General features: G+C 39.3%; 1 protein-coding gene across 7 annotated transcripts in view; it reads left to right on the top strand.

The window, feature by feature from the left end:
• Positions 1 to 21,530, top strand: part of HERC4 (HECT and RLD domain containing E3 ubiquitin protein ligase 4) — a 147,359-nt gene that overhangs the window by 87,970 nt on the left and 37,859 nt on the right. For all 7 annotated transcript variants that reach the window (XM_003928678.4, XM_003928679.4, XM_074382299.1 and 4 more), the window contains one exon: positions 13,573 to 13,692. In XM_003928678.4, the coding sequence (XP_003928727.1) occupies positions 13,573 to 13,692 (120 nt within the window). The remainder of the gene's footprint in view (positions 1 to 13,572; positions 13,693 to 21,530) is intronic.

The raw sequence follows: 21,530 nt of genomic DNA, 5'->3' as shown, positions 1-21,530 counted from the left end.
GAAGGGAAAATAACATTTATTGCTTGCTAACCACAGCTAGGACTAGAACCTCCTTTGTATGTAGGCCATGTGAATAATTTTTAGATACATTTAACTTTTAAAACCCTATATAGTTGGTATTTTGCTCCTTTTTATAGACTGGAAAAATGAATGTCCACATCAAAGTAAGTAGTAGAGTTGAAATACAAGAATCAATCTTCTGCAAAGTCCCTGCTGTTTCTAGTGTTCTTATATTAGCAGATGTAGCATTATTATCTGTTTAGAAGGGGGATTGATTTTCTTTTATGCCCCTAGATATAGAAGTTTATATTCTAGATCACTTGTAGTATTATAGGCCCTGGACTAGGAATCAAAAAGATCATATTTCTAATCTGGCTGTGTTGCTTCCTACCACTGAGATTTTGAAGAAGTCTCTTTATCCCATATGCAAATGAAGAATTATCTCTAAAACATGGATTAAAATACCAGCCCTGATAGTTTTCCAAAATTTATATATTGTTTAAATTATACAATATGGGCCGGACACAATGGCTTATGCCTGTAATCCCAGCACTTTGGGTGGCGAGGTGGGCAGATCACTTGTGGTCAGGAGTTCGGGACCAACCTGGCCAACATGGTGCAACCCCATCTCTATAAAAAATACAAAAAAAATTAGCCAGGCATGGTGGTGGATGCCTACAATTCCAACTACTCGGGAGGCTAAGGTAGGAGAATTGTTTGAACCCAGGAGCAAGAGGTTGCAGTGAGCCAAGATCACACCACTGCACTCCAGCCTGAGTGAAAGAGCAAGACTCCGTCTAAAAAAAATAAGTAATACAATATATGTAAGTTATTACACATTCATAAGGCAGTGACTTTGTTACCACCACCACTTGGGTGGAAAACCACTACTTTTTATATGAAGAAATTATTGGGTTATGAGGAAACTGGGTTCTTCTTTGAAGTAGTTACGTAGTCAAAAGCAGGATGATACTGGTATGACTTTCTTAAACATCTCTTTCTGGGAGGCTTTAGAGCAGTGAGTTATCTTTCTTCTACCCCTTAGAGGAAATTTTGCTTCATCCTACTCTGCCATAATAGATATCTGGATATGAACTATGAGGGATGATTTATTTGCATCATTCAAGGAACCTATTAATACAAAAACTTGTTTATTCAAAGACTCCTTGTATCTGACAACTGTATATTCCTTCCGTCTGTTTTGTTGTTAAGAGTTAAAGTGAATTTCCTCAGTTTCCTTCTTTATCTAACCCTGGAGCAGGATTATGAACTAGAGAACTGGACTTTGTGTTCCTTGTTTATTTCAGGATATATGGATATACTTGTTCCTCCCATATGTCATGTCCTTTGGAAAGTTTTTGAATTAAAAATCATTTTCAGTGCTCCAAATGGCATCATAGGAAAATACCTTTGGTGTGTGCTGTCAGGAATGGATGTATTATCAACTAAATGAGTTTACTGGCAAATAATTGAGTTATTTAGTAGTTTCTGAGTTCCATGTAGTACATTATAGACATGTTGGTATGTCAGAAGAGAAGCCTTACTTGGTCTGTCTAGCCTAGTTGCTACATATTTGTGTTGATCTAAATCAGTGAATTTTCAAACTATTTTATGCAGAACCCTTAAATAAGCCAAACAGATACATACTCACCATAACCACCCTTGAACTGAGGTGTTTAAGCAAGGATACTAAACTTTAATTAAAATGTGAAATAAAAGTGTTATAATCAATATAGATTTTATTTTGTACATTTAGGCAATAATCCTAAATGTATAGGTTGTTTTGAACTTCTACCATGTGACTTCTTTTTTAAATTCATTTTGCACATATTGAATGCCTACTATGTGCTTATTATTATATTAGATATTAGGGATGCAGTGACAAAAGATACGATTTCTGCCCTTGTTGAGCTTACAGTGTTGAGAGATTGTATAAACTTTTTGGTCTTTATGTTATAGCATGGTAAGTACTAGATTAGGAAAAATGCAGAGTGCTATGAGAACACTTGGGTGGGCATGTAACCGTGAAGGACTATGGAAAACCTCCTGGAGAAAATGATGGCTTGTTGAACCTTCTCTACCACTACAAGTATATTATTTTTATTCTAACATTAACATGTCTTTTCAAAAACGTACATATCATATAAGCAAGATACACAAACTGCAAACACTGGTTGTATTTCTTTAATTTTTTTTAATTCTTAATTTTTGGGGGTACACTGTAGGTGTATCTTTATGGGATACATGAGATGTTTTGATACAGGCATGCAATGTGTAATAATGACATTATGGAAAATGGAGTATCTATCCCCTTAAGCATTTCTCCTTTGTGTTACAGACAATCTAATTATAGTCTTTTAGTTATTTTTAAATGCAGAATTAAATTATTATTGACTATAGTCACTTTGTTGTGCTATTAAATACCAGGTCTGGTCATGCATGGTGGTTCACACCTGTAACCCCAGCACTTTGGGAGGCTGGGGCCAGTGGATCAGTTGAGGTCAGGAGTTTAAGACCAGGCTGGCCAACATGGCAAAACCCTGTCTCTACTAAAAATTACAAAATTAGGTGGGCATCATGGCACATGCCTGTAATACCAGTTATTCAGAAGGCTAAGGCAGGAGAATTGCTTGAACCCAGAAGGTAGAGGTTGCATTCAGTCGAAATTGTGCCATTGTACTCCAGCCTGGGCAACACTGTGAGACTCTGTCTCAAAAAAAAAAAAAAAATAAAGAATCCTAGGTCTTATTCTATTTTTTTTTTCACGCCTATTAGCTATCCCAACGTCACCCTTGCCTCCCCACTACCCTTCCCAGCTTCTGGTAACAATTCTTCTACTGTGTCTCCATTAGATAAATCGTTTTGATTTTTAGATCCTACAAATAAGTGAAAACATGTGATGTTTGTTTCTGTGCCTGGCTTATTTCACTTAATGTAATGTCCTTCTGCAGTTCTATCCATATTGTTGCACATGATAGGAATGTCGTTCTTTTTTCTTTCTTTTTTTTTTTTTTTTTTTTAGATAAGAGTCTTGCTCTGTCACCCAATCTGAGTGCATTGGCGTGATCTTGGCTCACTGCAGCCTCCACTTTCCAGGTTCAAGCAGTTCTCTGTCTCAGCCTCCCGAGTAGTTGGGACTACAGGCATCTGCCATCACACCTAGCTAGTTTTTTGTATTTTTAATAGTAGAGAAGGGATTTTACCATGTTGGCCAGGCTGGTCTCGAACTCCCACCTCAAGTGATCCACCCACCTTGGCCTCCCAATGTGCTGGAATTACAGGCGTTAGCAACCACACCTGGCCAGGATCTCATTGTTTTTTATGGCTGAATAGTACTCCAGTGTGTATAAATACACATTTTCTTTATTCATTCATCTATTGATGGACAATTAGATTGCTTCCAAATCTTGGCAATTGTGAACAGTGTAGCAGTAAACTTGGTAGTGCAAATATCTCTCTGATACACTGATTTTCTTTCTTTTGGGTAGGTCCTCAGTGGTGGGATTGTTAGATCACATGTTAGCTCTATTGTTAGCTTTTTGAGGAACCTCCAAATTGTTCTCCATAGTGGTTGTACTAATTTACATTCTGACCAACAACATATGAAGCCTTCATATGTTGTCAGCATTTGTTATTGCTTGTCTTTTGGATCAGAGTCATTTTAACTGGGGTGAGATATTGTAATTTTGATTTGCATTTCTCTGTTGATCAGTGGTGCTGAGCGCCTTTTCATATGCCCATCTGGTGTTTTGTTTTTGTTTTTGTTTTTGTTTTTTTTTGGAAATGGAGTCTTGCTTTGTCACTCAGGCTGGAATGCAGTGGTGCGATCTTGGCTCACTGCAATCTCTGCCTCCTGAGTTCAAGCAATTCTGCTGCCTCAGCCTCCCAAGTAGCTGGGACTACAGGCACACACTGCCACGCCTGGCTAATTTTTTGCATTTTAGTAGAGATTGAGTTTTACCACGTTGCCCAGGCTGGTCTCAAACTCCTGAGCTCAGGTGATCCACTGGCTGTGGCAAAGTGCTGGGATTACAGGTGTGAGCCACTGTGCCTAGCCGCCTGTTTGGTATTTTTATGTCTTTTTTTGAAGAATGTCTATTCTAGTCTTTTGCTCATTTTTGAATTGGATTATTACATTTTTTTTCTACAGAATTGTTTCAGCTTCTTTTATATTCTGATTGCTGATTCCATGTCAGATGGATAATTTGCAAATATATTCTCCTGTTTGTTTTCTGTTTCCTTTGCTGTGTAGAAGCTTTTTAATTTGATGTAATCCCATTTGTCCACGTTTGCTTTGGTTGCATGTGCTTGCGGGGTATTACTCAAGAAATTTTTGCCCAAACCAATGTCCTGAAGAGTTTCCCCTAATATTTTCTTATAGAAGTTTCAAAGTTTGAGGTCTTAAAGTTGTTAATCATTTTGATTTGGTTTTTGTATATGTAAGAGATGGGGGTCTAGTTTGATTTTTCTTCTTATAGATACCGAGTTTCGCCGGGCGCGGTGGCTCATGCCTGTAATCCCAGCACTTTGGGAGGCCGAGGCGGGTGGATCACGAGGTCAAGAGATCGAGACCATCCTGGTCAACATGGTGAAACCCCGTCTCTACTAAAAATACAAAACATTAGCTGGGCATGGTGGTGCGTGCCTGTAATCCCAGCTACTCAGGAGGCTGAGGCAGGAGAATTGCCTGAACCCAGGAGGCGGAGGTTGCGGTGAGCCGAGATCGCGCCATTGCACTCCAGCCTGGGTAACAAGAGCGAAACTCCATCTCAAAAAAAAAAAAAAGATGCCGAGTTTCCCAGTACCATTTGTTGAAGAGACTCTTTTCTCCACTGTATGTTCTTGGTTCTTTTGTCAAAAATGAGTTCACTTTAGATATGTAGATTTGTTTCTAGGTTCTCTATTCTGTTCCATTGGTTTATGTGTTTCTTTTCTTTTTTTTTTTTTTTTTTTTTTTTGAGACGGAGTTTCGCTCTTGTTACCCAGGCTGGAGTGCAATGGCACGATCTCGGCTCACCGCAGCCTCCGCCTCCTGGGTTCAGGCAATTCTCCTGCCTCAGCCTCCTGAGTAGCTGGGATTACAGGCACGTGCCACCATGCCCAGTGAATTTTTTGTATTTTTAGTAGAGACGGGGTTTCACTATGTTGACCGGGATGGTCTCGATCTCTTGACCTCGTGATCCACCCGCCTCGGCCTCCCAAAGTGCTGGGATTACAGGCTTGAGCCACTGCGCCCGGCCTATGTGTTTATTTTCATGCCTGTACCATGCTGTTTTGATTACTATACCTCTGCACTATAATTTGAAGTCAGTTAATATTATTCCTCCAGTTTTGTTCTTTTTGCTTAAGATACCTTTGACTATTTTGGGTCTTTTGTGGTTCTTTATAAATTGTAGGATTGTGTTTTCTATTTCTGTGATTGATGTCATTGGTATTTTGATAGGGATTGCAAGTGAATCTGTAGATTGCTTTAGGTGGTATGGATTGCTTTAGGTGGTATGGATGTTTTAACAATATTGAGCATGGAATATCTTTCCATTTTTTGCATCCTCTTTAATTTCTTTCATAGTTTTGTCTTTTTCTTTTGAGACAGAGTTTCACTCTGTTGCCTAGGCTGGAGTGTTCTTTCTCTTTCCTTACTTTTTCCAAAATAAACTTTGTCTATCAGTTCTGAGCCACCTGGAGCTGAGGGGGGAGTGACACAAGTGCCTCTGTGGCCATGCTAACACCAGTGGGACTGCACTGGGTCAGACCTGAAGCTAGCACAACACTGGGTCTCACCCAAGGCCTGCTATAACCACTTCCTGGCTACAGACTGTCTTTACTCAAGGTGCTGGTGCTCTGCAATCAGCAGGTGACAAAGCCAGCCTGGCATGTGTCCTTTCCTTCAGGGCAGCAAATTTCCCCAGGTGACTGCAGAGGTGCTATCTGGGAGCCAGGGACTAGCATCAAAAACCTTAGAAGTCTACCTGGTGTTCTGTTGTACTGCAGCTGAGCTGACATTGAAACCACAAAACAGTCTTTCCTACTCCCCTTTCCAAAGACAGAGGAACACTCCCTGTCCTCCCTTTGGCACTGTCACCACAGGCCTGTGGGGAGTACTGCCAGACTACTGCCAATGTTTCCTTAAGGCCAAAGGACTTTGTTTGTTTATTTGCTTATTTGTTTGTTTGTGGTCTTGCTCTGTTGCCCAGGCTAGAGTGTAGTGACATGATCTCAGCTCACTGCAACCTCTGCCTCCTGGGTTCAAGGGATTCTCCTGCCTCAGCCTCCTGAGTAGTTGGGACTGTAGGCCTGTGCCACCATGCCTGGCTGATTTTTGTATTTTTAGTAGAGATGGGGCTTCACCATGTTGGCCAGCCTGGTCTCAAACTCCTAACCTCAAGCCATCAACCTGCCTTGGCCTCCCGAAGTCCTGGGATTACAGGCGTGAGCCACCACGCCTGGCCCCAAGGGCTTTTTTGAGACAAAGTCTGGCTCTGTTGCCCAGGCTGGAGTGCAGTGGCACAATCTTGGCTCACTACACTCTCAGCCTCCCAAGTAGCTGGGACTACAGGCATGTAACACAGTGCCTGGCTAATTTTTGTGTTTTTTTATGGAGACAGTGTTTCTCCATGTTGGCCACGCTGGTCTTGAACTCCTCACCTTAAGTGATCCACCCGCCTTGACCTCCCAAACTGCTGGGATTACAGGCATGAGCCACCATGCCTAGCTCTCAAGGGCTCTTTAGTCACCTTGTGGTGAATGCTTCCTAGCATGGGACTTACCTTCCAGGGCAGTAGCCTCCCATCTGGCCCAGCACAGGTCCAGAAATGCCTTCTAAGAACCAGGTCCTGGAATTGGTTCACCCTCCTGTGTCAGAGGTGGCACCTAAGGTGCAAGATAAAATCGCCTTTACTTTTTCTCCATTTTTCTCAAGGAGGAGTCTTGCCCCATAGCTGACATTGTGAGGAATGTGCTAAGTCTCACCTGAAGCCGGGAAGTCTCAGGCTCACCCAAGGCCTTTGTACATAGTACCTGGGTATTGCTGCTGATTATTCAGGGTCCAAGGGCTCTTCAGTTATCAGGTAATGAATGCTGTCAGGACTGGGTCTTTCTCTTCAAGGCAGTGGGTTCCCTTCTGGCCCACTATGTATCGAGAAATGTTGTCCAGAAGCTACAGCCTGGAAAGTAGTCCTCACAAGTTTGATTGGTGCCTATCCTGCTATGGATAACCTGGTATCCAAGATGCAAGACAAAGTTCTCCCCGCTCTTCCTTCTCATCTCTCCAAAAGCAGAAGGAGAGGATCTCTTGTAGCCACAAGCAGTGCAGCCCTGGGTTAAAGAGGGGTAATGCCAGCAGTCCCTTGACAGCCCCAGGTGGTATCTCAGTAGGTCGCATGCCTCCCCAGTGCACTGGCTCTGGGCCCACTTCTGCACTAGGACTCACCTAGTAGTTGCAGTCCTTGTGGCCTGCACTATGAGGTTTATTGAGGGCCCCAGAGCACTTTAGCTCACTATGGTGAGGCTTGCAGGAACTCACATTTTGACCACTGGGATCCCCAATTCTCCTCTGGCTAGGTCTGGGTTTTAATACTCCCTCTGTGGACAGGAGTCAGCTGAGTTTGATTCAGTTTTACTTTTTGGCCTAACAGGGCAGTGCAGTGCTGAGCTCAATGCCTCACAGTTGCTACATTCTTTCTCTTTCCACATGCACAGAAATGCTGTCTCCACTGCACTGCTACTGCCAGGGGCTAGGAGAGGGGTGCTGTTGGTGATTCAAGACTTTTTTGTATCTCTTTTTTTTCAGCGGTATCGAGTTGAAACCAGGTACTATGAGTGCTCACCTGATTTTTGGTTATTAGGAGGGTCCTTTTTGTGTGTAGATAGTTGTTAAATTGGTGTATATGCAGCTGGGACAATCAGTGGAGCTTTCCATTTTTCTCTATTGCTCCACCTCTTCCCCTGTTTGCTTTTAGGGATGGAAACTGTGGTTTAACTTTTAAATTTTAAGTAAGAGAAACAAAAATATATATCAGAGGTCAGTGGGATGTGAATCATATTCTGCAGCGGTCACTAAATTTTAGAATCCAATGTGATTAAAAAGTAATTTATATATAAACATAAATATTGGAGAGGGGAAAACCATTGTGTTTTTTGTATAACTATTCTGTATATTTTCTTTTTTAGTAGAAAGAGTTTGGCTAATTATTTCAGTTGATTAGAGCACAATACTAAAGACTCCAGGGAAGAACCTTCAAACTTTTTCTGTAAAGGACCAGATAGTAAATATTTTATGCTTTGTGAGCCATACAGTTGAGAGTCAACTCTCAACTCCACTGTAGGTAGCGTGTAAATGGATGGGAGTGGTCACTTTAAATAAATTTAAAGCAAAATTTACTTTTAAAAAACAGTGGGTAATATTTGACCCACAGTTTGAGTAGCTTGCCAACCCCTTCTTCTAGGATGAAGATTTTGGTCTCCATATATAATCTTGATGTCTTTGTTTTGTTTGAAAGCTAGGTAATGGAAATACAACTCTGGTCAGTTCTCCCAAATGAGTATCCTGGCCACAGATAAAAAGCAATCAGAACAGTGGGAGAAAAAAAGAGCTGAAAGTGCTTTTGTCAATAATTAGAGGGGTTAAAAGTATCAACTGTGAAAATAAAAGCAGTATCGTTAAATGTGTGTGTCTTAAACTGGATTATATGCACCTTCGATGGTAAACCATAGGATCAAACAAATTGGAGGGTCATATAGTGAGTTAAGAATGCATGTATCTTAGGCATGTGTTACATTTCTGGCTGTGTTACTTATGTGATCTTGGTTAACTTTCTTAAATTGTAAGCCTTAGTATACTCATCTGTAGTATGATCATCATCATGTATATATTTCATAGGACTGTTTAAATGAGATAATGTACATAAAGTCCACTTTAATGATAGTTTTTATTATTTTATGATCGGAACATAAAATTTGAGTGAATTTTAAGGTAGAGTCTGCATTATAGTGAAAATTGTAGCTTCCCTTCTTGATAAGCATGCTGAAGACCTGACAGTCCCCTACCACCTCCCATGGAAGGAGGTAGGTGATGGTATTATATGTGTTTGTTCTCTTTTTCTATTAGGAATACTTCAGGGCAAAAGTTTAGAAAACATAAACCATTCTTTTTACTAAAAAATAAGCATACATTACATGTCACTGAAAATGCAACAGATATAGACCATCCTTGCCTAGTCCCTTATCTTAGAAAGAAAGCATTCACTATCTTAACAGTAAGTATAATGTTAAGTATGGGGATTAGACGGATTAGATGGATTTTATCTGTTTGAAGAAATTTTCTCATTTGCTGAGAGTGTTTATTATGATTGGATGTTGAATTTTGTCAGGTGTTATTTCTATTTGTTGAGGTGAACAGATGACAGATGATTTTTTCTCTCCTTTTTTTTTTTTTTTAAGAAATATTCCCGGCCGAGCGCGGTGGCTCACGCCTGTAATCCCAGCACTTTGGGAGGCCGAGGCGGGTGGATCACGAGGTCGAGAGATCGAGACCATCCTGGTCAACATGGTGAAACCCCGTCTCTACTAAAAATACAAAAAATTAGCTGGGCATGGTGGCACATGCCTGTAATCCCAGCTACTCAGGAGGCTGAGGCAGGAGAATTGCCTGAACCCAGGAGGCGGAGGTTGCGGTGAGCCGAGATCGCGCCATTGCACTCCAGCCTGGGTAATAAGAGCGAAACTCCGTCTCAAAAAAAAAAAAAAAAAAAAAAAAGAAATATTATTAAATGTGTTAGATGTTAAAGAAATCTTGCATTCTTGGGATCAACTTTATTTGGCATTATATTTATATTATATATACTTTACATTATTGGATTTAATTTGCTAATATTTTATTGAGGGTTTTGTGTCTGTTCATGAGGGATATTGATCTGTAGTTTTTATTTCTCATACTGCTGTCAGCTTTTGGTATCAAGTTTATTTTGGCTTCATAAAATGAATTAAGAAGTGATCCTTTGGCTGGGCGTGGTGGTGCAAGCCTGTAATCCCAGCACTTTGGGAGGCCGAGGCGGGTGGATCACGAGGTCAAGAGATCGAGACCATCCTGGTCAACATGGTGAAACTCCGTCTCTACTAAAAATACAAAAAATTAGCTGGGCATGGTGGCACGTGCCTGTAATACCAGCTACTCAGGAGGCTGAGGCAGGAGATCTTCTCTGAATCTGACTCTGTTGATTGCTTTGTCTTTAGACAGTTTTTTGTTTTGTTCAGGTTTTTTGCTTTTTGTTTTTGTTTTTGAGACAGAGTCTCACTCTAGTCACCCAGGCTACAGTGCAGTGACATGATCTCGGCTCACTGCAATCTCCACCTTCTGGATCCAAGTGATCCTCATGACTTAGCCTCCCAGGTTGCTGGATTACAGGCATGTGCCACCACACCCAGCTAATTTTTGTATTTTTAGTAGACATGGGGTTTCATCGTGTTGGCCAGGCTGGTCTTGAACTCCTGACCTCAGATGATCTGCCTGCCTCAACCTCCCAGAGTGCTGGGATTGCAGGCATGAACCACCACGCCCGGCCTGTTCAGTTGATTTTTTTATATGTCTCATAATTTTGGGTTACCTATAAAATAGTAAGAGACTGAAATAAGTAGGTTTAAAGCTTATAAATGGGTACACCTCTTCTGTCTGGTATTAGTGTAAGGATTTGAGTCTGTATTCAGGAGTTAAGCTGGGATTGAATTTTTAATTTGCTGTAAATACCTTCATTACCCTACAAGCCTCTAATGCTAGAGGAATTTGAGGCCTCTAACATTAGAGGAATTTGAGGCCTTGTCATATAGTGTGTGTAGGGTGGAAGTGGGGTGTCAAATGGTTTTTTGTGAATGTTTGTGCCCCTTTCTTTATGCCTGCTCCTTAGAGGGGTTTTCTTCTCACTCTTTCCCCCTGTCAGTTGTAAACTGATGTTGCTTCTTACTCAGTGCTTTCAAGATTGGTAGAGGAGAGGGAACAGAAATGGTTCTTGGTTGTTGTGATGTAGCCTTGATCTTAGGTAGATTATACGTGTCTGAACCTCGAATGGAACTGACCAACTTGGTCAGTTCCATTCGAGGTTCAGACACGTATAATCTACCTAACGTCTTCCCTGTGGCAGCCAAACTCTGCTTGGATCTTTTTGTGTGGAAGTTTCTGCTCCCTCCCTCAGCACTTGTAGACCGCTAGTCCTACTGATAGAAGATTCTACACCTAGGACTGTTCTTGTCACCCTTCCTTCCAGGAATTGAAGGTTTTTCCCTCCCTCAGCAACAAGATAGGGGTTTGCTTCCCACTTCCTCAGTGGCTCAAGGCTTTTGCTCTGTGTGAGGGAATGATCTGGACAGGGTGGTGGGCCTTCGTTCCCTTCTCATGTGGAAGCTAATTCCTTACACTATTGAGAGAGGTTCTTGATCTTCTGCATTGTTTCTTTTTCTTTTTCTCTGCCCCCTCTGCCATGTTTCCAATTGTTTTCCTGGGTACCCAGTGGCAGTCTATGGAAAAGAGGCTATGAGTGAATGCCAATTGCCTGGGACTCTGTGGAGTTTCATACTGTCAAGCCACCCCACACTCAGCTTTAAAGTGATCCTTAAAATTTTACCATATTCTGCTTGTATGACAGTAGCAGTTTCCTCTTGCTCTCTGCCACAAATGAGCCATTTCTGGTATCCTGACTCAGAAGTATTTGTTGATCCTTGGAATTCACACTAGTTGGTTATCTTGTGACTTTAGCTCTCTCACAGGTTGAAGAAAAGTTTTCAGTAACTTAGAAGTGTTATATTTAATTGCCGGCGTTCTAGGATTTTCCATATCTCTTTGTGTTACTGATTTTAGTTGGATTCCATTGTGGACAGAGTACATGTGTTGTATATTTGGATTCTTTTAAATATATTAAGACTTACAGTATGGTCCAGGATTTGGTCTAAGTGAACATTTCATGTACAATTATTGGGTGAAGTGTTCTATGACAGTGAGTGCAAGTTGGTTGAAGTTGTTGTTCAGATCATTTATACTTGCTGGTTTTGTTAATTTTTTTCTATCAGTTAATGAGATGGGATGTTAAAAATCTCCAACTGTGATGGTGGTTCTGTTGATTTCTTTCATATATTTTCAAGCTCTGCTGTTTTGGATTATTGTGACTTCTTGGTGAATTAATCCTTCTGTTATTATGAAATGTGCCCCTTTTCCTCTGGAAGTGCTTTTTTTGAACCCTTACTTTAAGAGTAGCCTCCCAGCTGTGCTTTCTGTTGGTTTGGGTTTTGTTTATTTATTTTATTTATTTTTGGCAAGTCTTTGTCCATTCATGGTTTAGATTTAGCCAAGGATGTGGGCGGAATTTGCACACAGATTTTGGAGCCTCATCCTCTCGATTCCTTTCTTTGATTTTTTCATTCCTCACTGTCTGGCTGTGCTGGCAGCTTCAGTCTTTGTTAAGACTGCTGTTTTCTGCTTGAGCTCTATCCTCTTCTTGTATCCATGCCTGTTTCTGTCTACTTTTGGTTGATCTCCAGCGTTTTTAAGTATAGTAGTTGTTCTTTAATGTATTGTCTAAAGCTTATCATTGTTAATGTTAATTATAATTGTTAATACTGATACAAAAGTATTCTGCCATGTTTAGTACCTGAATTCCTCTAGTCTCTTTTAATTTAGAATAGCTCCTACCTTTTTTTTTTTTTTAATACCTACTACCTTGATTTTTTGAAGTCTTGGCTAGTTTTCTTATAAAAGTTTCATAATCAGGATTTGTCTGATTATTTCCTCATGGTGATGTTTATTTAAGTAGTTTCTCTCCCTTGTATTTGTTTATTTAACTAGTTTCTCTCTCTTGTATTTGCAATAAACTAGAATTTAGATTAGGAGACTTGGTTGGATTTCGGTTAAACCATTTTTATTTCATAGATCATACGTATGCCTCTTGTTGAGTTGTATCACCAAGAACATTATATTTCATTTTTCCAGTATTGATAATGATTAGTTAGATCACTTAGTTAAGATGGTGCTCTCCACTGTAAATATTTGTTTTTATCTTTGTAGTTAGTAGGTAATTTCTGGGGTAGTGATTTGCATCCTCTTCATTTTTCACATCTTGTCCAGATATCACTTCCTAAAGTTTATTCTGATCAGGTGCCAGCATAGAGCAACACTTAACATAAGCATTAGCTGCTATTATTATTAAGGTCCCATTTCCCAACCATAAATCCTTGTAGTATCTAGTTTATATGTACCATATACACTTTAATAATACATATCTCGGCGGGGCAGGGGGAGAAAAAAAAATTAAAAAATAATAATACATATCTCATTTTGTGTTGTGGTTATAAAGATGTGTCTTTCTTTTCTAGATTTTGGGGTACTGACTGCAGACATCACATCTTACAAATCTTTATGTCTTCCATAGCACTTAACTAGCATTTTGCATATCATAGGCACTCAGTAGTTATTTTTTGTAGGAAGAAAAAATTAGCAAGAAAATCCCCAAAGCTTTTTTTTCTTTAGACATTTTAAATTTCTCTGTCTTGAGTACTGATTAAATTTAATGTCAATTATACTTTCTCTTGTAGGTAAATGAGAAAACGGGACAGATTATACAGTATGATAAATTTTATATACATGAAGTACAAGAATTGATAGACATAAGGAATGATTATATCAACTGGGTCCAACAGCAAGCCTATGGAATGGTAGGTTTCCTGTGCAATTTGTGATTTTATTTTTATGTGTATGTATCTAATAAAAATGAAACAGTTCCTTGGTTTCGAAATGAGAATATTTTTTTAGAACTCTTATCCAGAACTTACTTTTTAAATAAAAACACATTGCAAAGGAATGCTGTATGTTATTCAATATTTATATGCAAATATTATACTCTTTTACCAAAGCCAAACCAAAGAGATGAATTACACTAGAAAAAAAAATACTACAAATGTGACATGGATTTTTAATTCATTTATTTTCCATGATGTTGCCTCTTACTTCTCCAGTGTGGAAAATACTGGCATTCTACATAGTGGAACTCCTGAAAATGCATTATTGTTTTGAAACTGGTGCTTCAAGACTACCAAAGAGGTCTGGGTGCGGTGGCTCATGCCTGTAATCTTTTTTTTTTTTTTTTTTTTTTTTTTTGAGACGGAGTTTCGCTCTTGTTGCCTAGGCTGGAGTGCAATGGCGTGATCTTGGCTTACCGCAACCTCTGCCTCCTGGGTTCAGGCAATTCTCCTGCCTCAGCCTCCTGAGTAGCTGGGATTACAGGCACGCTTTGTATTTTTAGTAGAGACGGGGTTTCACCATGTTGACCAAGATGGTCTTGATCTCTCGACCTCGTGATCCACCCGCCTCGGCCTCCCAAAGTGCTGGGATTACAGGCTTGAGCCACCGCGCCCAGCCATGCCTGTAATCTTAGCACTTCGGGAGCCTGAGGCAGGTAGATTGCCTGAGCTCAGGATTTCAAGACCAGCCTGGGCAACGTGACAGAACTCCATCTCTACTAAAAATATAAGAAGTTAGCTGAGCATGGTGGCACGTACCTGTAATCCCAGCTACTCAGGTGGCTGAGGCATGAAAATCACTTGAACCTGGGAGGTGGAGGTTGCAGTGAGCCGATTATGTGTTTAGTTTTATTTCAGATTTTTTATATAAATGTTGGTGCGTACATCTTTTTGTGTGGCTAATTCCTTAATAACTAGACACTATCTCATTAAAATAGTATCATAGTCTTATAAAACTTGAATTAGGTACATAAAATTTTAATGCAGAAATGGGTAAGCCGCTAGATACAAAATAGTTAGGTTTAATACTCTTATTTGCTATCCATTTTAGCATACTTGAGTCCCACTTTTCTGCACAGAGGTAATTTAATATGTGTTCAGCAGTTATGTAATAACTTTCATTGCTTGCTGGGCATCAGCTGTAAGCTCCTTGTGGATGGGTACTCTTGTTAACCAGCACCTCTGATAGTGTCTAGAATATGTCTAGTAAGGACTAAAAACATACAGTAGTTTTTGAATGGCAGTCTGCTTAGTACATACTGTTTTTAGGATACTCCTACCTCCTGGGATCAGGTTGCTTCTAGACATCTTTTCCTTCCCTAGTGTACTTGGGTCTGGACTGGGAGAGACTAACTGACTTTTCTCCTGAATTACCTTGAGGCTGGATCAGGTTTATAGCCATTCTATAGATTTAGATCTACTCCCTTGCTGTTCAACAATGAGAATCTGTTATGTAGCAGGCATTGATTTAGGTATTAGAAATACAGTGGTGAACCAGACAGATTAGAGCCTTGTTTCTCATGGAATGCATAATCTACTGGGCAAGATTGACAATAGTTAAACAAAGCAAAACATGCCAGCTAATAATATGTAGTATTAAAATTGAGGTGATTTAGTAAAGATAGGTTTCAGAAAAGACTTGTCTTACGATGTATGAGTGTTAATCTGAGTGACAAGGAGCAGCCCTTTAAAATCAGAGCAGAAAGAATTTCAAGAACAATGAACATTTAGTAAAAAACCTTAGGTAAAAACAAGCTTAACAAGATTGAAAGGTCGAAAAAAGTCAGCATGGTGCAGTGGCTCAGGCCTGTAATCCCAGCACTTTGGGAAATCAAGGCCGGCAGATCACGAGGTCAGGAGTTTGAGACCAGCCTGGCCAACATAGTGAAACCCCATCTCTACTAAAAATGCAAAAAATTAGCCAAGCATGGTGGCAGGTGCCTATAATCCCACCTTCTTGGGAGGCTGAGGCAGGAGAATCTCTTGAACCCAGGAGGCGGAGGTTACGGTAAGCCACGATCGTGCCATTGCACTCCAGTCCAGGTGACAGTGCAAGACTCCGTCTCAAAAAAGAAAAGAAAAAAAAAAAAGCCAGCATGGCTTATGGGAGTGAGGAGGGAACAGAGAAATGGGCAGGGGCCAAATCATAGAGTTATAGATCAGCCTGGCCTATATGGTGAAACCCCATCTCTAGAAAAAATACCAAAAAAATTAGGCGCAGTGGTGTGTGCCTATAATCCCAGCTACTCAGAAGTCTGAGGCAGGATCACTTGAACCAGGGGGACAGAGGCTGCATTGAGCTGAGATCACGCCACCACACTCCAGCCTGGGCAACAGAGTGAGACTCCATCTCAAAAAATAAGTAAATAACATTACAGTCTGGGCACAGTGGCACATGTCTGTAATCCCTTTGGGAGGCTGAGGCAGGCAGATCACCTGAAGTCAGGAGTTGTAGATCAGCCTGGCCTATATGGTGAAACCCCATCTCTATTAAAAATACAAAAATTAGCTGAGTGTGGTGGTAAGCACCTGTAATCCCAGCTACTTGGAAGGCTAAGGCAGGAGAATGGCTTGAACCCGGAGGGTAAAGATTACATTAAACTGAGATTGGGCCATTGCTCTCCAGCCTGGGTGACAGAGTGAGACTCTGTCTTAATAAATAAATAAATTAATTAATTAATTTACAAATTGGAAAATTAATTTATTATGGAGAATGTTGTGATGATTAGGAATTCAGGCTCACAACATAAATATGTATCATGAGGAAGCAGAGTAACTTATAATAAGAGTGCCTGATCTAGTCATTTCTGTCCTTGGGAAAATTATTTAATTTCTCTGAGATTTCATTTTCTTTTCTGTAAATTAGGATATTGGTACCTAGCTTAAATGTTTTGAGAAGATGAAGAGTAATTTCTGGCACATAGTTAAGTCTTTATAAAATGGTGATTGTTGTTGCTGGCTACATTGACACAGGCTACAGATTTTTCAGTAGCTTTTATTCTGACATGTCTAGTAACACTGTTCTCTTGCTGCCTTTCTCTATATGCCTATAATGAAACATCTGCTTTTAGAATGAGTTGTGATATTCATTTGGTCTTCACTTAATGAGGCACATCATTTAAGTATAAGGTCCTAGGCAATTACAGAGATCCTGTTTGGTACCAGTTTGGTTATATTTAGAACCATTGCAGGCCTTGAAGATTCGTGGCAATACTGGGATTATAAATGGGTTATCCTAATTTTGGATTTTTAAATCAGCCTTTAAATTATTGGCATAAAACTCTAAATTTAAAATTTTCCTATTGCATTCATACACTCCCTAAGAATGTATCCCCTGGGATCTGCCAGCCCAGTTTGAGAAACATTGTCGTAGAGAGTCATATTTGCCTGGATCACGGCGAACTGTATCAGATGTTCTTTTATTTATAATTTATATTTAGTAGCTTTACCTTATTCTAAACACTGCAAGAAAATTTTGTCTCTATGCCATAATCTTTTGGGTTTTTTTTTCTTTACCTTTTTTTCCCAGTCAAGGATTTAAGAATCCATCAGGTATACACTTCCCTGATCCCTAAACTTTAATAACTAATTCCATGAAATATCTTGGCTTTCCTTGTAATACATTTTGTACTGCTAAAACATCTTTTTACCTCATTCCCTTCCATTCTCCATCCTGTTTTACCTCATTCCCCTTACGTGTTTTTGTGAAGCCTGCTTGATTCTCTTACTCTTGCTAGTTACTGTGTAATCTTCTGTGTTTTTTTCCATGACACCGATCTCAATGAATAAAATTATTTTTTCATGTGGATTCCTTTTCTTTTTATCCCTTTTTTTCCCCTTCTACTATGATCTCTTGGCAAAATAAAAGAGCATGTGTGTTTTCCCTCTCTCTTTTTTATCTTCTGCTATGTAATGATTTTCTCCACTTTCTAGGTACTATCCTCAGTTTCCTTATCTTCCTTTAACTTTGCTTTTAAATTGTTTGTAAAAATACCTTATTGGTTACTACCAAATTCTTTGCTCTTTTTTGCTTCCCTTCCTAATACTTTTAGTTATTGTTCATGCATGTCCTCATATATACCTAGTAAAAATTGACTAATTCACAGTAAGGTATAGAAAGGTCTATACTGGGTCTGTCTTGTTTGAATTACGATGAGATTCAAGTGAAACTTTTTTTTTTTTAAATACATATGCACATTTTTTCTAAAACTGCGTATACCTATTTGAGAGGTATGTCAGATACAAGTAAGTACTAAGAAAGCCACTATGGTAAATTGGTGAACAAACATTTTACAGTCTTTGATATTCTATATAAGTAATAAGACATTTCATATTAATTATTCTATATATATAAATTATCACCATATTTATTCTACTGTGTTAAGTTGTATATTACTCTGGGCAGGTGCTGAGCTACCAACATGATGTGTTCATCAGCAAAATAGGAAGATAGGCTAGTATAACAGCTGGGTAGACCAGTTTTGGGAAGTTATACGAGTATCTAACTTTCTTAGATTAGATTGGGTTAGATTTCTTTCTCATTTAATAAAACAAAGAAGTTGACTGAAGTAATTGGTGCTTTCTCACAGCTCAGAAAAGTTCATCCTTGTTTTTTAAAGCTCCCTAGTCACTTTTAGTGGCATTAATATTTCGTAGGGATCCAGTAATAAGTAATAAGATTCTTAGGCTGATCATAATATCATTTTTTTCCTTACATATTAGATTATCAAATTATGTTTGTGTATTTTTTATATTCTTTATGTTTTAGAAATGTCTTTATTTCTCTCTTACCTAATAAGACCCTTCATATTTATTTGAATAACTTCAGTAACTTTGGTATCCTTTCTTTGGAATAGTAACTGCTCAGAGAAATCCCATGTTAGGCCCTTAAATCAAGATGACACCAGCAGTGCCAAGGTGCTACATCTATTTTATCTTTAAAAACTGGAACCATCGATAAAGAGCAAATGAAAGTAAAAAGAGAAAAAGAACTGGAACCATCATTAACCATTTGTGTTAAAAGCAGCCTTAGTAGTCATAAAACCCCGACTTTTGAACTTTCCTTTGGTCCTTTGTCGCTCCAGCTTCTAAGGCATTGAGTAACTAAAATTAGACATGCCCTGGCTGCCAATTAGACATGGTGGTTCAAGCCTGTAATCCCAGCACTTTGGGAAGTCAAGATAGGCAGATCATTTGAGCTCAGAAGTTCGAGACTAGCTTGGGCAACGTGGTGAAACGCCGTCTCTACAAAAAAACACAAAAATTAGCCAGGCATGATGACACACCTGTGGTCCCAGCTTCTTGGGAGGCTGAGGTGGGTGGATAGCTGGAGCCCAGGAGGTGAAGGTTGCAGTGAGCTAAGATCATGCCAGTGCACTCCAACCTAGGCAACAGAGAGTGACCCTGTCTCAAAAACAACAAAAAGGGATGCCTTAACCCAAGTTTCAGGGTTCCCACTCTAAAAACAGCTAACAGTTAGTGCTTGAGTTTATCGATTTGGAGCCAGTAGAAGCTCTCACATTGAGTAGTATGCTGAATTTTTAGCAGTGGACCTTAGTTGACTTAAGACATTTTTGTTATCCTGCCTACCCCCACCCCTGCATTCCTTTGTCTTTTTTTAAAATTTCCATTGGAAATACTACTATGATGCATTAAATTTGAGCCACCTTACAACTCTTAATATTTCCCAGAAGAATTTATTCTTGCTTAGCATCTACTCTTTTAAAATGTTTGAGCCTTTGTCTATAATTCTTAATCCTTACATTGAAATTTGTAATAATTATCTTAATCTGGTTTTCCCTTTGATGCCTCTCTCTCCTAGAAAAATGATTTTATTTCATGTCTGATCATCCTTGTGTTTCTCAGGTTTTTCACATGTCCTATTATTTTTCATGTTCTTGCCAGTTCACGTCTTTCTCCCCAAATTTTTAGTGTAACCGAATCATACTCTGCTTAGTATGGGGTTAGTGACACTATAAATTCTAACATTATCTTATTGACTTGCCCAGTGGATAATGATATGTATAGCATCTATATCTATTTACATGTAATAGTAAAAAAGATAACGCATACATACTAATATTTCATTACTTAGCTAAGGATAAAATCCATCTCCCATACTATGAACTCCCTTGGTATATAGTATAGTTGGCAAGCAGGCCATAGATGAATTTTTATAGGCTTTTTTTTTTTTTTTTTGCTTAAACTGTCTTTACTACTTTTTAAATGTCCTACAAGAGGAATATTGGTGATGTGAAGGCTGTGCATGTGTGAGTACAGGGATATATTGGAAGTCTCTGTACCTTCCTTTTAATTTGCTGTGAACGTAAAGCCACTTTAAAATAATAAAGTTCTTTTTTCAAAAACGTCCCACAAGGTATACTATAAAAGGGTTTCAAATCTTCTTTTATTTTACCTTCTAGCTAAACTGAGTGTAATCTAAAAGGCTTTTTTGCAGAACAGTCTTTAAAGACTTTCATCTTGTTTATACTGCCAGTAGGAGCACTTACGTAATAATAACTTGGTACTTGGAATTTTTTTAAAGAAACTCTTGTCAGTAATATTATTCCTCTGAATAGGATTTGCATAGAGTCATGTTTTGCTTATGCTTACCCTGCTTTGGCTTTACTTAACACAGTATAGTGAGAGAACGCAAAGTCTTTGCTAATATCTTAAATCCTCCAATAATACCCCAGTGACATGTGGGAAGTTAGTCAACTACAAAGTTAAAGAGAACATTCCACACAAGACTGCCTTCACCTCTGATACCAATTGTGAGTTTGGGGAGGGTCCCCCAAACTACTCTCAAGTTTGATAATTTGCTACAAGGTCTCCCTGAACTCACTGAAAATTGTTACACTGATGATTAGAGTTTATTACAGGGAAAGGATAATGGGTTAAAATCAGCCAACAGTCCTTTTGGCTCTCTGAGCAGCACCATGACATTTGGCAAGAACAAGCACCTTATGAAAGGTGACAAATAAGGAGCCAGGAAGTGGTTGTCTACTTTCTAAAAATAATTGGTATGGTATGAAAGCACCTGCTATGTGTAGTATAAGAGATACTAGAGAAACACTAGTCACCAGGATGGCCTCAAGGGTTGTGTGTGTTTGAAGTGAACCTTTCTGATCTGCAGAATGATGAAATTGTATTTTAAAAATTCAAGCGGACTACTGAGGATGTTCAGGGCCAAAACTACCTAACTTCCACAGCATGGATCTTACCCATGACAAAATGAGTTCCGTGGCCAAAAACTGATAGATCGTGAAAGAAGTTCATGTTAATGTCAAGACCACTGATGGTTATTTGCTTCGACTGTTCTGTGTTGGTTTCACTAAGAAACGCAACAGTCAGATACAGAAGACCTCTTACTCTCAGCACCAACAGGTCCGCCAAATCCCGAAGAAGGTGATGAAAATCATGATCCAAGAGGTTCTGACAAGTGACTTGAAAGAAGTGGTCAATAAATTGATTCCTGACAACACTGGAGAAGATAAAGAAAAGGCTTGCCAGTCTATTTATCCTCTCCATGCTTGTCCTTGTTAGAAAAGTAAAAATGCTGAAGACGCCCAAGTTTGAATTGGGAAAACCAATTTTGGGAGTTTTGTGGCGAAGGTAGTAGTTCTAGAAAGGCTACTGGGGATGTGTGACAGGTGCTTAAGCTATATGAGCAGATGGATGTGGAGTACAAATCCAAGAATCTGTTTAAAATGTAGGCTTTTAATAGTGACAGATAAAAGGTTCGGTCTGTGGAA

This window comes from Saimiri boliviensis, chromosome 12, assembly GCF_048565385.1.
Source record: "Saimiri boliviensis isolate mSaiBol1 chromosome 12, mSaiBol1.pri, whole genome shotgun sequence".
Taxonomy (NCBI): domain Eukaryota; kingdom Metazoa; phylum Chordata; class Mammalia; order Primates; family Cebidae; genus Saimiri; species Saimiri boliviensis.
The sequence above is the reverse complement of the archived record's forward strand: the minus strand, read 5'-3'. Positions and strand labels throughout refer to the sequence as shown.